Source organism: Cheilinus undulatus, linkage group 11 (assembly GCF_018320785.1).
Source record: "Cheilinus undulatus linkage group 11, ASM1832078v1, whole genome shotgun sequence".
NCBI lineage: Eukaryota > Metazoa > Chordata > Actinopteri > Labriformes > Labridae > Cheilinus > Cheilinus undulatus.
The window spans coordinates 8,093,983-8,107,399 of NC_054875.1; the positions used below are offsets into that span (position 1 = coordinate 8,093,983).

Sequence of the window (13,417 nt, forward strand, 5' to 3'; positions counted from 1 at the left end):
TTTGTTCCCTGAGGCCAAACGAGTTCAAACAGAGGGGAGGGGAGGGGGGAGGAGGGGGGGGGGACCACAGAGCGGAGAGAGGAATCTTTGGATGGAGGGATGGGGAGGCAAAAAGAAGGAGATGTCAGAGACAGGGATGTGAGCAGACTAGGGCTGGGAAATATGGAGCAAAAATCATCCCTGGGCATCTTAGCTGAATGGCAATACATAATCTCAATATTTGTTTATTTTTTAATAATCAATTTTTTTTAGCTTTTTATGCCTCAAAATATTATTATATTTTCAATATCATTATAGATATTTATCTCAGAGGAGAACAGTGGAAAGTGAACCCAAGCTACCTGTGTCAATGGGGTGCTACCTAACCACCACGGCACCTGCACCCCAAGAATCATAAACTTCAATAGGATTTAAGTAGATATCAAATGACACTGAAACTATGGCAAAAAAATAGCCTATGTTGGGTAATGTTTTGATTTTAATTGTCAAAAATTGCAGAAAAACTGTCAAACTGTCTTAGTAATGCACAAATATTTTCTATATATTGACATTGACAATTTCTATACTCTTGAATACTGTATGTTTCAAAATTATAACATCTATATCTTTTCAACCAAAACAAAAAAAAAGGCAAAATTTGGATTAGTGAGTCAAACTGGTGAGGAGTGAAAATTTCCCTGTTTAGACCAGTGAGTCCCAATGTGGCCCAAAGACAGGGCAGCTCAGCAAGGCAAAATAAAATTTAAAATGTGCTGTTTTATGCCACTAGCAGGTAAATTAGCTAGGTAAATTAAGCCTAACAATGAATCTGCATTAAAACAATGATGAGAAAATAAGAAGTTATGCAAAGAGAGCTACACGCCCTCCTATTAAAACATCCCTACTGCATAAGATTGGGTTTATTTAATATATATATTAATGCATGTTCATGCATCCATGTGTACATTGATGGGTTGGGGGACTTGAAAACATTTACATCATTATTTTAGAGGAGGGTGCAGCAGAAAGGTATGGAAACCACTGGTTGAGACAGTGTGTGGTAAGAATGTCTGCAACTAGCAAGCTAAATGTTTAAGTCAATCTGGTTAGCACCAGAATTACTCCCCAATAACTGGTCGATTTGATGATACTTATAACATGATGCTCTGTGTAAACTGTAATGCAGCCACCTGCCACTAGAAGCCACTGTGGCGCCTCTTAACGGCTACTTCCTAGCAGCTACAATGCTCTTTAGCCAACATGTAAACAACTCTAAACTGATAGCAGCGATAGAATCTCATAGGAGGTTCAGCACTATTTCAATTTAGAATATGAGGATGAAACTGTATGTAGGCCATGTAAGGTTATATTCACATTAAACAGACTGAGTGACGACACTCAGCTAAGAAATGTGGATGTTAACCTGCAAGGAGGATCCAAGGATGGCGATGCTAGCATTGCTTACATTAGCTACATCCTGTAAACCAATTTCACCCCATTTACAAACCCTCTGCTATGATCCCATCTTAAATAAAAAGTGCTTGATTTTGACTGATAACTGAGTGTTTTCTTCACCTTCGACTAGCCGGCTAAACATGATCTTATTTTGCATTAAACAGGATGTTGACTTTATTTGCCAGGAAAGGAGTTTGCATGCAATTGTTGTTGTCCTATCCTATATTCTATTTGACATCTCTTTCAAACTCAGTACATTTCCCAGCCCTAGCACTGATTAATGGTGAGAGATGGAGGGAAAAGAGTTTCTTTGGCCTGACAGGATGTAAGCCTGTTTAGAAAAGGAGGAAAAGTGGGGGGGGGGGGTCTGTGAGTGTCTGTGTGTGAAGGGGTGTTTCATGTGAGACAGAGAGAATTAAGGGGTATTTTGCTGCAAGTTTTGCACGCTTTCCCTGCATCTGTGGTTACGGGAAACCCATGAAAAGAGTTTGTGTGAGCGCTTTTTGCATGAAGAGGGGAATTCATGCATGCATGCGCTCCCACATGTGTGTCCATGTGCTTGTGACCATACGCTTCTTTACGTGTGTTTTCTGTGTGTCATGCACTTACAAACTGGAGAAACACGTGGCCCAGTGCATGCTGAGGCTGGGGTTCGGGCTGCAGACTGGACTCGACCGCGGACAACACCTCTTTGTGCAACTCCAGGATGTCCTCAATATTTGAAAACAGAATCTAAAAATGGGAGAGTGATGTAAAGGGGAGGGGAGGCAGAGGAAGGAAGAGATAAAGGGGCAGGATGGAGAGGGAGAAAGGAAGCAACAGATGGAGGGAAAAGGGGGCGAATCTGTCATTAAATACTGTATGTAGATTGACCAAATCAAAACCTGCTGCATCACAAAGTATTCAAAAACCAGTCTTACCTTGACATGTTCTGGTGAGAGACACTGTTGGTCATCTGCAGTTTGTCTGATTCTGTGCAAAAATGCCTGGAAGGGAAACAGAAACATGCACATTAAAAAAGGAATTTGCTTCATTGTTGAAAAGGTCAGCAGTAGAACATTCAGAAGAGTATATGCCTTAGATCTGAGCATCCTGAAAGAAACTGGTGATTAGTTTGGCTGGTTGCACACCTTAAATTTTAACCAGTTTTCAAACATAGGGTACCACAGACATAAGGAAAGTTTCTACAGATTTTTAACTTTATAATTCTGTGAACGCACAAACAAGACTACCCAGCCAGACAATGAGACAGCACACCGGCTGTCGTGTGTCGTGCATTATAAAGGTAACCTACTAGTTTTGTTGCCATTATTCCACAAGCTGGTTTTCTTTTTCAATATTTCACTTGGCTCAAACCACAGTTGTGTTGATGTTTGCTGATATATTTACAAGCTGTAAACGTATGTGATCTGGTTGGTGACTTTCTCTGATTGCTCTTATTGGCAATTGTGCATATTCTTATGGGGGCAGCCTGGTTTGGAATCATAAAAATCAAACATAATCAATGTCGATAATTCTACTCAGTCAAGAGCAGTAGAATCGTCATACTGACACCATACACTTCAGGATTATTTGGACAAATAATCATAGTTGTGACAAGCCTCAGGCAGCCCAGGATGGAAAATAAAGCCTTAAATTTTACAGAGTGTAGTCGGCCTTATGTGGGACGTACACTAAAAGATGCCAATTTTAGGCCTCATCACCCTCTTTTGACAATGTCAACAAAGCCCAGATTATCTGATGTTCCCAAAGATTATCTTACCAGAGTGTTTTCACCCTCCCCAATCTGCTTGGAGGATGATCTGATTGAAACCATAAATATTACATTTTCAATATTCATGATCAAAAATCACTGTCTGGGCCAAAAAAAAAGCCAAATATGAAGCAAGCTGACTGAAGGAGGAAGCACAACAAACCCAGCCATGGCAGCAATGATAAATGGTAAATGGACTTGAGCTTGTATAGCCATCTGGATACTCAAAGCTGTAACACCGCAGGTCACACATACCCGTCCACACCACTCACTCCTCATTCACACTGATGGCAGAGGTTGCTATTGAGAATTCACCATCAGTATTATTCCCATTCAAACATATCCATACACATTTACACGTCACTGACAAAGCAGTGGGAGCAAATTGGAGTAAAGTGGCTTGCCCAAGGACACATCGAAATGTGAATGCAGAAGCTGGGGATCAGACCTACAACTTATCGATTGCAAGACAACTGGCTCTACCTACTGAGCAATAGTCGCCATAAACGCCATAGTCGTAGAGAATAAAGCTAGATGGACATCAGAAATGTAGGAAAAACGTAAACATTTGTGGCAGCATCAGAAATGTTTAAACGTGCCCTGTTAAAAATATGCTGCATTCAGAAAGTATTCAGACCCCCTTCACTTTTTCTGTTTTTTTGATGTTGCAGCCTGATGCTAACCTTGCAAAGCAGATGGATACGCCTTTATCTGTGTTTCTCACTGGCAAATCCATCTTGCAGAACTCCCGTCTGAACGGTTGGGGCCCGGTTAGAAAGTGACAGGACCAATTAGCGTCAAGGGGCAGTACTTTCGGGGCGCGGCGTAAGCAACGGCAACAAGAGACTAGTGAAATTATGGCAGAAGACATTAGTGTGGATGCTGCTAAAGCACCAGTTTTATCATAACTTAAAGAGATTTCTTTGTTAGAAGAAGAACAAAATACAGCAGAGAGTTGTTTTCAAAAAAGACAAATGTTGTGTACTGACTACTACAGTCGCCATGTTTGGCGTTATGCAGTACTCTACGGAGTTCACTCCTTGGAAGCGGCTACGTCAAGTGTTTTGTTGCTCTGATTGGCCCGCAAAGATGTGACAGACAGAACATTCATCCAACCCCCCTTAGATTTTGTTTTTCAAAGGCTCCACCCTGCTCAAATTCTGTCTATGACAGGTTTACCAGTTCAATGTGTAAAACAAATTCATTTGGCATGTCAGGTTAGCCTAATGCTATAGTTGTAGAAAATTTGCTCTTGTGAAGTTTTTTTTTTTTTGTAAACTCAAAGAAGGATTTCATGTGTTTTGCAAATGTATTTACAGTCAAAATAGAGCACTATTTATCTATGACAGGTTGTAGTTGCAGTGGGTAGATGGTGTTAAGTTGGTGCAGAATCCAGCCAACATTAGCAGCACTAGCAATGCTAGCTTTCAATGCTTTATGCAGGATAACATCCACTTTCTTGAGCTGAAAATTGTTGTCCAATGCTTCAGTTTTATGTGAGTGTAACCTGACACAAGCTTCTTAACACTTTTCCCCAAATTCTACATCAAAATTGTGCAAAACCATGCTGTCTGTAAGATGCTATCAATGCTATCAGTTCACTGTTGTTTACATTCAGGTTAAAGAGTATGCAGCAGCATGGCAGTAGCCATTAAAAGGAGCCACAGTGGCTACTAGAGGGGGGCTGCAGTGTCACAGTTTATATGAGTATTTGGGTGGGATTGAGGGCCTGAAATCATTAAAAATATTTAGATTATGGTTATGTGACTACTAATTCTTGTGCCACCAACTAATCATCATCACATTAGCTAGCTAACGGTGCCCATTGCTGAGCAAGTCAGTCTAAGAAAGCAACTCCAACATGGCTTCAAAAGTCACCTTCAGTGACCAAACAGGTGATGCCACTATCATATTTATCTAAAGCCTGTAGTTAAAGTTACACATCTTTTTACGAAAATGATTTCTTCTAACTTCTTCTCAGCATATTTTCTTTATTTCTTGCTGCTGCTCCAAACACAAAAACAAAGAAGAAATAAGGTACACACAGAACAGTACACATTGTACAGCACATCTGGTCCTTTTAGAGACATAAGAAGAGGGATTTCTGAAATCCTGAATCTACATCTGAGCTTACAGGACTGGTAGGAGTCCAGGTTCCCTCTTGTGATTATCTTCAAATGAGTTTGTACAGTATGTACTCTTTGCTTTGAGGAAACAGATCCATACAGACACCATTACCCATGATCATAAACAAACAAGCCTTTCAACTTTCTCCAGTCACATGTACTCTCACAGAAACTGCCCTTCATGGTGCTAGACATCGATGTGTCACAGCAGTTTAGCTACCGTACAACTTTCTACTATATGACAGGACATGTTTTTCATCACTGTCTTGTGACACTTGCAGCTCACAGTATGGATCCTCTGCTGTGGATACTAAAGCACCTGAGCGTTCATCTGTAAGACATCCACAAAAATAGCTTCTTCAGTGTTGCAGCATCGACACACACCACTTCACCATAGACGACCATAATAGGCTCATGTCAAGTGGAGGGCTGTGCTTCTGTGTGCAGTTTTATCTGTGTCTGTGTACATGTCTGCCAATCAGGACTTCATGGAAAAAAGGCACTGAAGAGACTGGAAGTGAATCTGTTTCTTTTATTCTCTGTTCCCCAATTCTGCGTCTATCAGAAAGGCTTAACCTGTCGCTGTCTGTCTGCCTCATCTCCAGACGCCAATGCTGTCTTCAGAAGAAAAGGGATTGGGGAGATATGCATCCCCCAAACCACTGAATAAAAACTCCACTCCTGTAGCCTCTTTTTTGCTGGCAGGCGGCTGCTGTTGTCTGCCAGCATCTCAAAGCCCAAAGTCTGGAAATTGACTGGAAGCCATGTGGATGAAGGGTTTAAAAAGGAACAAATGCTGGGTTCAGTGATGGACGCACAATGACACAGACAATCTGGTTCCATCAGGAGGACAGTATCCTGATTTAAGCTAAATGACACCTTTACCTTAAAAGAGACGGCGATGAAACCAGCTTAAGGATGTCTGAAACCGCCCTGCTCGCTCATATCAAAAAGATCAATGATTGTTAGAGGTTTCTGCTTTAGTGAGTGAGAACCAGTTCATGTTTTTGTGGCTATAGTATCAAAAACAACTGAATAATAACTTCATTCCATAAAACAGCATCCCAATAAATCCGGCTAATCTAGTGTCATTCATATTCTATTTGTATTGTCAACTCTTTTTCAAATTAAACCTACTTTTATTGCAAATATGTATCTTCTGATGCACTCTGGGAACTGTAAATTACTTTCAACCCTTTCTGTTCTCATAAAATATGCAAAAGCGCTCAGTAATGCTGCACAGTAAGTTGCTATTATATCACAATATGACTTTGCAAAATTAGCAAATAGCAAAGGTTTGCATTAATTGCAATAAATACTTTACTAAATACTTTACTTTACATGCTCTTGCACCACATACAGTATATGCTAGCAAGCTATCAGCTTTCCTCTGAGTGACAGCTGCAGATTTTGTGGTAGAAAGAGCTTGATTTATTTTGTATTCAAGATAAAAATGAAAATGAAAATAGCTTCATATTAAAGCTTAAGCCTAAGCAGCGTTTCCAGCACATATAGACCTTATTATGGCATGCCACCAATGTATATTTACAGCCACCAATTTTTCTTACTTGTTTAGAAATCTTTTAGAATCACCATCCATGCATGAGAACAAGAGGCATGTATCACACCTGCAAAAGCAACCTCTCAAGTTAGAAATTAAGCTCCTAAAGCTGTCGTTTTAGTTTTTCTGCAGCTGCTTGCTGCTGGTTTTGTCCATTACTCCTGCACTCTAGGACAATGGTTTCAGCAATAAGAAAAAGTATTTCCACATGTGCAATAATTAAAGGATATAAAGTTTAACATTTAGAAAGGCAAGTTGTGTTATTTGAGCATCTTTAGATAAAGTACAGATGATAAATGCTGTCAAAAGAGCAGAATACTGCTGCACCATTATCTAATGGAAATTGCAAATGCAATAACATAAATGGATAAAAGGCTGCAATCATTTTTAGATTAAGTAGTTAAATTACAAGCCTGCAGAAAGGCCTTTGAGTTTACAATAGTGCCCTTGCAGAAGTACCTTAATTTCAAAATAAGGTCAGACTTAATTTTTGACAAAGAAAAGAAAGCGGTCTCGCACACTGCAGGGCTCCAAAAATACAATTTTTATTGCACCAACATGACTCTGCTCGAAACATCACATTGGTGCAATAAATAATTGTATTTTTAGAGCCCTGCACTGTGCGAGACGTCGGTCTTTTCTTTGTCAGAAACACATAAAATAACCTACAGAATGAGGCAGGGGTAACCCTCTCCTCTTCTGTTCATTATTAGTAACTATACCAAAATCAGACATCAAAAAAGTGTGGCTCAGGAGGAAGAGTCTGACCTCTCTCATCCAGAAGGTCGTGGGTTTGATCCCCAGCTCCTGCAGTCACACACTGATGTGTCTTAACCCCAAACTGCTCCCACTGCTGCATCAGTGACTTCTAAAAGTGTATAGATGCATATGACTGGAACAGGTTACTACTGATGGCCTCTACACTTCAGCCTTTACCATCAGAGAGTGAACGAGGAGTGCATGGGTGCGAATGAAGGTATGACCTGCAGTGTAAAAAAGCTCTTTGAGTAGTCAGATGAGTAGAAAAGAGCTCAAGAGACAAGCTCGAGTCAAACTGTCATTTACTGCACACCACATCTTCCCCCTATAGCAGGGGTCATCAAGTACATTTCCACACGGGCAAGAAACTCCGGGGGCCGGACTTTCAAATACACAAAAATTAAATAACTATTTTGGTCTGATTGAAATATTACTGTAGGATTTGTATTTCCAGTCAAAATGCAGTGCATTTTTAGGCATTACCAGTGAGATTTATCCCTATTATCTAGAATGCAGCAGGTCACAAGAAGACAGGCCTGACAATAGAGTTGGTTGGGCCCCTGAAAATCCAAGAGAAAAGGCCCTCTACAATTGTGACTTAGTACCAGTAATAACTCATCTTTGACACTTTTAAGCCATTTTCATTTCATGTTTTCTAACAATTTTTGCAACATTAAAACCAATTTTTGCTACTTTTAACCCCTTTTTGACACTTTTTGCCTCTTTAACCCAATGTTTACCATTCTTAAACCCATTTAAACAACTTTTCCTGCAGGTCCTTTTTGTGCTGCTCTTTTATCCATTAAGGATAGTTTTAACCCCTTTTCATTACTTTTTTTGCACTATTTTTGCCATTTGTAACCAATTTCTGATACTTTTTGCCCATTTTTTTCCTATTTTACCAATTTTTGCCAAATTTTAACCTCTTCTCGCAACTTAATCTGCTAATTTTTGTCTCTTTGTGCCACTCCACAACCCATTTTGACACTTACCACCCTTTTTTGCTACTCTCTAAGCACTTTCCATAGCTTCATCTGGTCTTTTTTGCAGCATTACTGCCAACCTTAACCCTTTTTAATATCTTCTAATTATGACAGTAAATTTGAGTAAAAACAGATCAAATGTTAAGTCATTCTAAATCTATTTCAATATTAACTTTTTGTGGGATGGATTTAACAGCTGCAGCAATTTAAAGCCAAATGATACTCTTAAAATCACAACATCTTCTTTCCTCCTTTTCTGAATTTAATGATCTTTGGGGGGCTGGACAGGAAGCTTTGGGAGGCCTGATATGGCCCCCGGGCCACCAGTTGGTGATCAGTGCCCCATAGTGAGATAAAAACAGACTTTGAGGTCAAAATGTTTAATTATGATTGCGAGATTCAAATAAGGGATGCACAATATTGGATGTCTGCTGACATCAGAAAAATTAATATCTGAAAAATCATTTAAGCCAATGCCGACAGATTCAGATAGATGTAGTTCAGAGACTCAAGTCTTTTAAACAATTTAAAGTTCAAGTTCAAAAAGAAAGACTTCTTATTGGTTCATGCAGCTGATAAATTAGTTGTAAATATCAGCAGATTTCCATATCTGCAAATAGCCAATGGTAATTGTATATATTTCAAACTCCATTGCTTTTGTTCAGTGTAACTTCCTGTATTTTGTTTTTTCAAAACTGCTCCACATATAACAGAAATGAGAAATAATCTAACGCCACTCTGTTCAATATTGTTCAGCCTTTTCAGAGCTACAAAATCAAAGAGTCAACATGCACTTCCTCTTGGTTTTCTTTTCATATGACTGCTCTAAATATTTACTAAAGTCAATATCATATTTCTGATTTTCGAAGGAGAAGAATCTGACCTAAAATTCAATGCCAACTACTGCTACTTAATAGAAATAGTCATATTTACATGTTTAAATGCCTATTCAACCAGATCTCAACAGGATCAGATGTACTTCATTAGTCCTGGGGAGAAATAAAGGCATTACGGTTGCCCTTAGCAGTAAAAATACAGTCATATAAATAGAAATCCAAGAAATGAAGAACCAAAGCGGTAAGAATGAGCACTAAGCTGAGGAAACAAAGCAATATCTATGAGTTTACAGTCTATTTTAGTGGAAATATTGGAGGAGTATTTTGCATAGTACAGTCTCAGTATTGCACATTATGTCACTGAACAAACTGTTGACTGGTTTGGGCTCATATTGCAAAGTTTAAATCAACATTATCTTCAATAACACTGTGTGCAATACTGGGACTACTGCGTAGCCTACTCTAATTCAGAAAGTATATTTTGGTTCTGTCTTTTGGGTGAACTTACTTTTCAGAGAAAACCTTTGCACGCTCTCTAAACTCCAGTCTACTTCATGTGTTAGTTACAGTAAGGCAGTTGGCTCTAATAACAGACTAACACTCATAATCACACATTCGCTCTAAAGATAGACACCCAGCTGAGCAGGCCGTCAGGCAGCAATCATGTCATTTCCTCAGAGGCTCGACACTTTGGGAAGATTGTCTCTTTCTTTACCGGGTTTTTGCGTAGGTTGCTCTAAAATAGAAAGCAAAGGTCTTCAGCGGTGGAGTGCGACCTCGCTAATTAAGACCAGTATTAAAGGGGAGAAGAAGTCGGCCTGTTCCTGACTGGTTTTAGGAGGGAGGGAGGGAGGGAGCTGACTGTGCTTGAGGCGTACGCTAATTAAATCTCCCATATGGCAACTTGTACCGTGTCCACACTGGAGGAGTCACTCATGTGAGAGATTGCTCCCTGGCAGAGGAGGCAGAGGGAGGAAGAAGAGGCAGGAAACGGGGCTTTTCCTTGGTTCGTTTTTGATGGGGGAGAGTGAAGAGAGGGCGGGAGGGGTGAAAGAGTAAGAAGAGGGGGTAAAGCATGAAACAGAGAGAGTAAAGACTTTGAAATCAGTCTTATTTACATCTTAAACAGCTTCATCCAGCTGGATTAGGGACAAGAATCTAAACCTGGTACCATTAGGACCGAGTTCTGCATTTTTTTGAACTTGAAAATCAATCATGTTTGAGCATATCAGCTCTGCTCTGAGGTTGTGGGGGTCCTATGACAAAAAGTTTTTGAGTCACATCATTCAGCTCAATCACAGGCGGGTAAACATTCATCAGTACCTGTGAGAGGGAACACAATCTCCGAGGACATCAGCCCAGTAAATCAAATCAAACCAAAATGCTGTCTTTGGAGCAGTCTTAAGCCTGATTTATGCTTCTGAATTCAATCTACACCTGAGCCTACACCCTAGGGCTGCACAGCCTTGCCTGAACCCAGAGGCTTATGCAGTTAGCTGACATGCACATCCACAAAAATGTAACTGTGCATCAGAACAATATAGACCACAAGCCCTGCGACTGGTCAGCTGGTTAGCACTAGTGACTGCTGGACTCTTAGTAATATCTACAGTTACATTACGTGCTCTCCAGTGTGAGATAAATATCTGCAGACAGCGGTATAACAAGTCAAATTTACTTGTCAATGCAAGCAAAGATCAGACATGCATTTTCTTATCCATGTCTCTCACAGTGGTCAAACAAGTTCAAGTAATCCTTTCTACCTCTGCTGATTCAGCAACCATACAGTCCATCTCCTCTGATGTCTCCACTCTTTTCTTCTCTGCAATAACTGCAGTAAAATCAACCGTGACTTCAACATAATACACTCAATTTTGTTGCCTCTACATAAATATGCAGGAAATATGGCGAGAAGACCTGGAACACACTGCTGAGTGGTTTTGGGCAGAGTAGAGCAACACGGACACAGCAAAGGCCACCATGGCATTTAACCAATATAATCAAGCTGCAGACTCAGATCCCAAGCTTCTGTCTCCACACAGATACTATATTGAAAGCCCATATAGAGGTAAAACTTTACCACTGCTCATTTAGAAAATGTGACAGTTGCATGTAATGCCATTGACAGCAGACATTCACAAACTACTAGCAATGGTGCAGTACACCATAAACAAGCAACAACAGCAGCAAACATGCAGACATACACTTCCTGCACTGAGTCCTTAATTAAGATCGGCTTCATATACATCAGTGGTTCTAAACTGGTGGATTGGGACCCAAAAGTAGGGCACAAAGCCCTTTCCTGTGGGTCGCAAATAGATGCCTGGAACATTGCACCAAATAATGTATGAAGCTCTTTTTAGACATGCTTGTTTTATCCTTTCTCCTTGATTTGTCACATTTTGCATTGTCTGAGGTCCAAAGTGTACTATTCCTCCTCAAATAAATCTGATTGGTTGCAAAATATCTTAAATTTGGACAGCAGTTTTACATTGAAGAGTTGATAGTGGGCCCTAAGGCTGGACCCGTTGAGAATCACTGATGTGCATGACTTCCAACACAATCAGGGCTTTGCCTGGAGCGGGACTTTGCCAGACCAAATCCAGACCAGGCTCTGGATCTACAGCTGGATACTACTTGTCTTGATACAGAAGCATGAACCAGGCTTAGGGTTAAAAACTGAAGTCAACTGTAGCCGTTGCTTGAAGAAGTATTCAGACACATAATTTTAGCTGCTGCAGGGCAGCCATCAAACTCCAGCACGGAGAGCAGCCATGGGAAACACTTCTAAGCTTTGTAGCAAGTCTCGTTAGTGAAAAATAATAACAGACATTTACCTTAAAATTAGCAGAAAAAAGGATGTTAGCAAAACAAATTATACATTAGTTCATGCATCATAACAATATCTTGAAATGTAATATCAAAAAGAAAATTCAGATTTTGGTGATAAGATTGAGTATTTTTATCCAGCTATAGATACTCTAGAACAGTGTTACTCAACCAAAAAGCCAAGTTGTTGCAAAAGCCACCATCTACGAAGTGAAAAGTGGCAAAAAAATAAGTTGAAGGTGGCAAAAAATGGTCAAAAAAGGACAAAAAGGGGTGGAAAGAGGCAAAATAGACTTTCAATGGCAAAAGAGGCAAAACCGTGGCAAAAAATGAGTGAAAAGTGACTAAAAAAGGCAAAAGCAGCAAAAAGGTGGGACGATTTGAGAATAAAGCAGCAAAGAGTAGCAGAAATGGGACAAAATGGGAAAAAGTGGCATGTAATGGTGAAAGGCAGCTGAAATGAGCAATAAAATGGAAAAAATGGAAAAAACTGCAAAAAGAATAGATTAAAAGTGGCAAAAGGGGTTAAAGTGGTAGCAAAAATAAGTTAAATGTGGTAAACATGGGCAAAAAGGGGCAAAATAAACTTAAAATGGCAAAATTTGTCAAAAAGCCCAAAAAACCTAGCAAAGGGTTGGTGAAAAGTGACTAAAATGGGCAAAAAGCAACAAAAAGGGGTTGAAATTTGGAAAAGGGCTGCAAAGAGTAGCAAAAATGGGAGAAAATTTGGCATTTAATGGCAAAGGGAAGCTTCAATGGGCAAAAAATGGCACAAACAAGGAAAAAGGCAAATACCAGAAAGCAGGATTAAAGTGGCAAAAATGGATGAAATGTGGCAAAAAGAAGTGGAAAAACTGCTGAAAGCAGCAAAAACTGATTGAAAATGGCCCAAAAAAAAGTGTGGGAAACACTTGCAGTCATTAATTTCTGAGGTCAAAGTTTCCCTTTTTAATAGTTTTCTGGAGGAACAATAGTTTACATTAAGAGATTAAAAAAAAGCCACAAATCATCAGAGAAGAGCCACACATTGAGTATCACTGCTCTAGAAAGACCTCCTAAGACAAGCTATACCCACCTTGTACCAGTTTTGCTAGTTTTGTTAGTTTTGTCTCTTTCCAATAATAGAAAAGCATCAA

The 13,417-nt window shown here is 39.7% G+C and overlaps 1 protein-coding gene across 1 annotated transcript in view; it reads right to left on the reverse strand.

Annotated features, from left to right (window-relative positions):
* Nucleotides 1-13,417, reverse strand: part of prex1 (phosphatidylinositol-3,4,5-trisphosphate-dependent Rac exchange factor 1) — a 197,365-nt gene that overhangs the window by 141,294 nt on the left and 42,654 nt on the right. The window contains exons 2-3 of the mRNA XM_041799139.1: nucleotides 2,355-2,420; nucleotides 2,044-2,166 (exon numbers count right to left, since the gene is read on the reverse strand). Of these exons, the coding sequence (XP_041655073.1) occupies nucleotides 2,044-2,166; nucleotides 2,355-2,420 (189 nt within the window). The remainder of the gene's footprint in view (nucleotides 1-2,043; nucleotides 2,167-2,354; nucleotides 2,421-13,417) is intronic.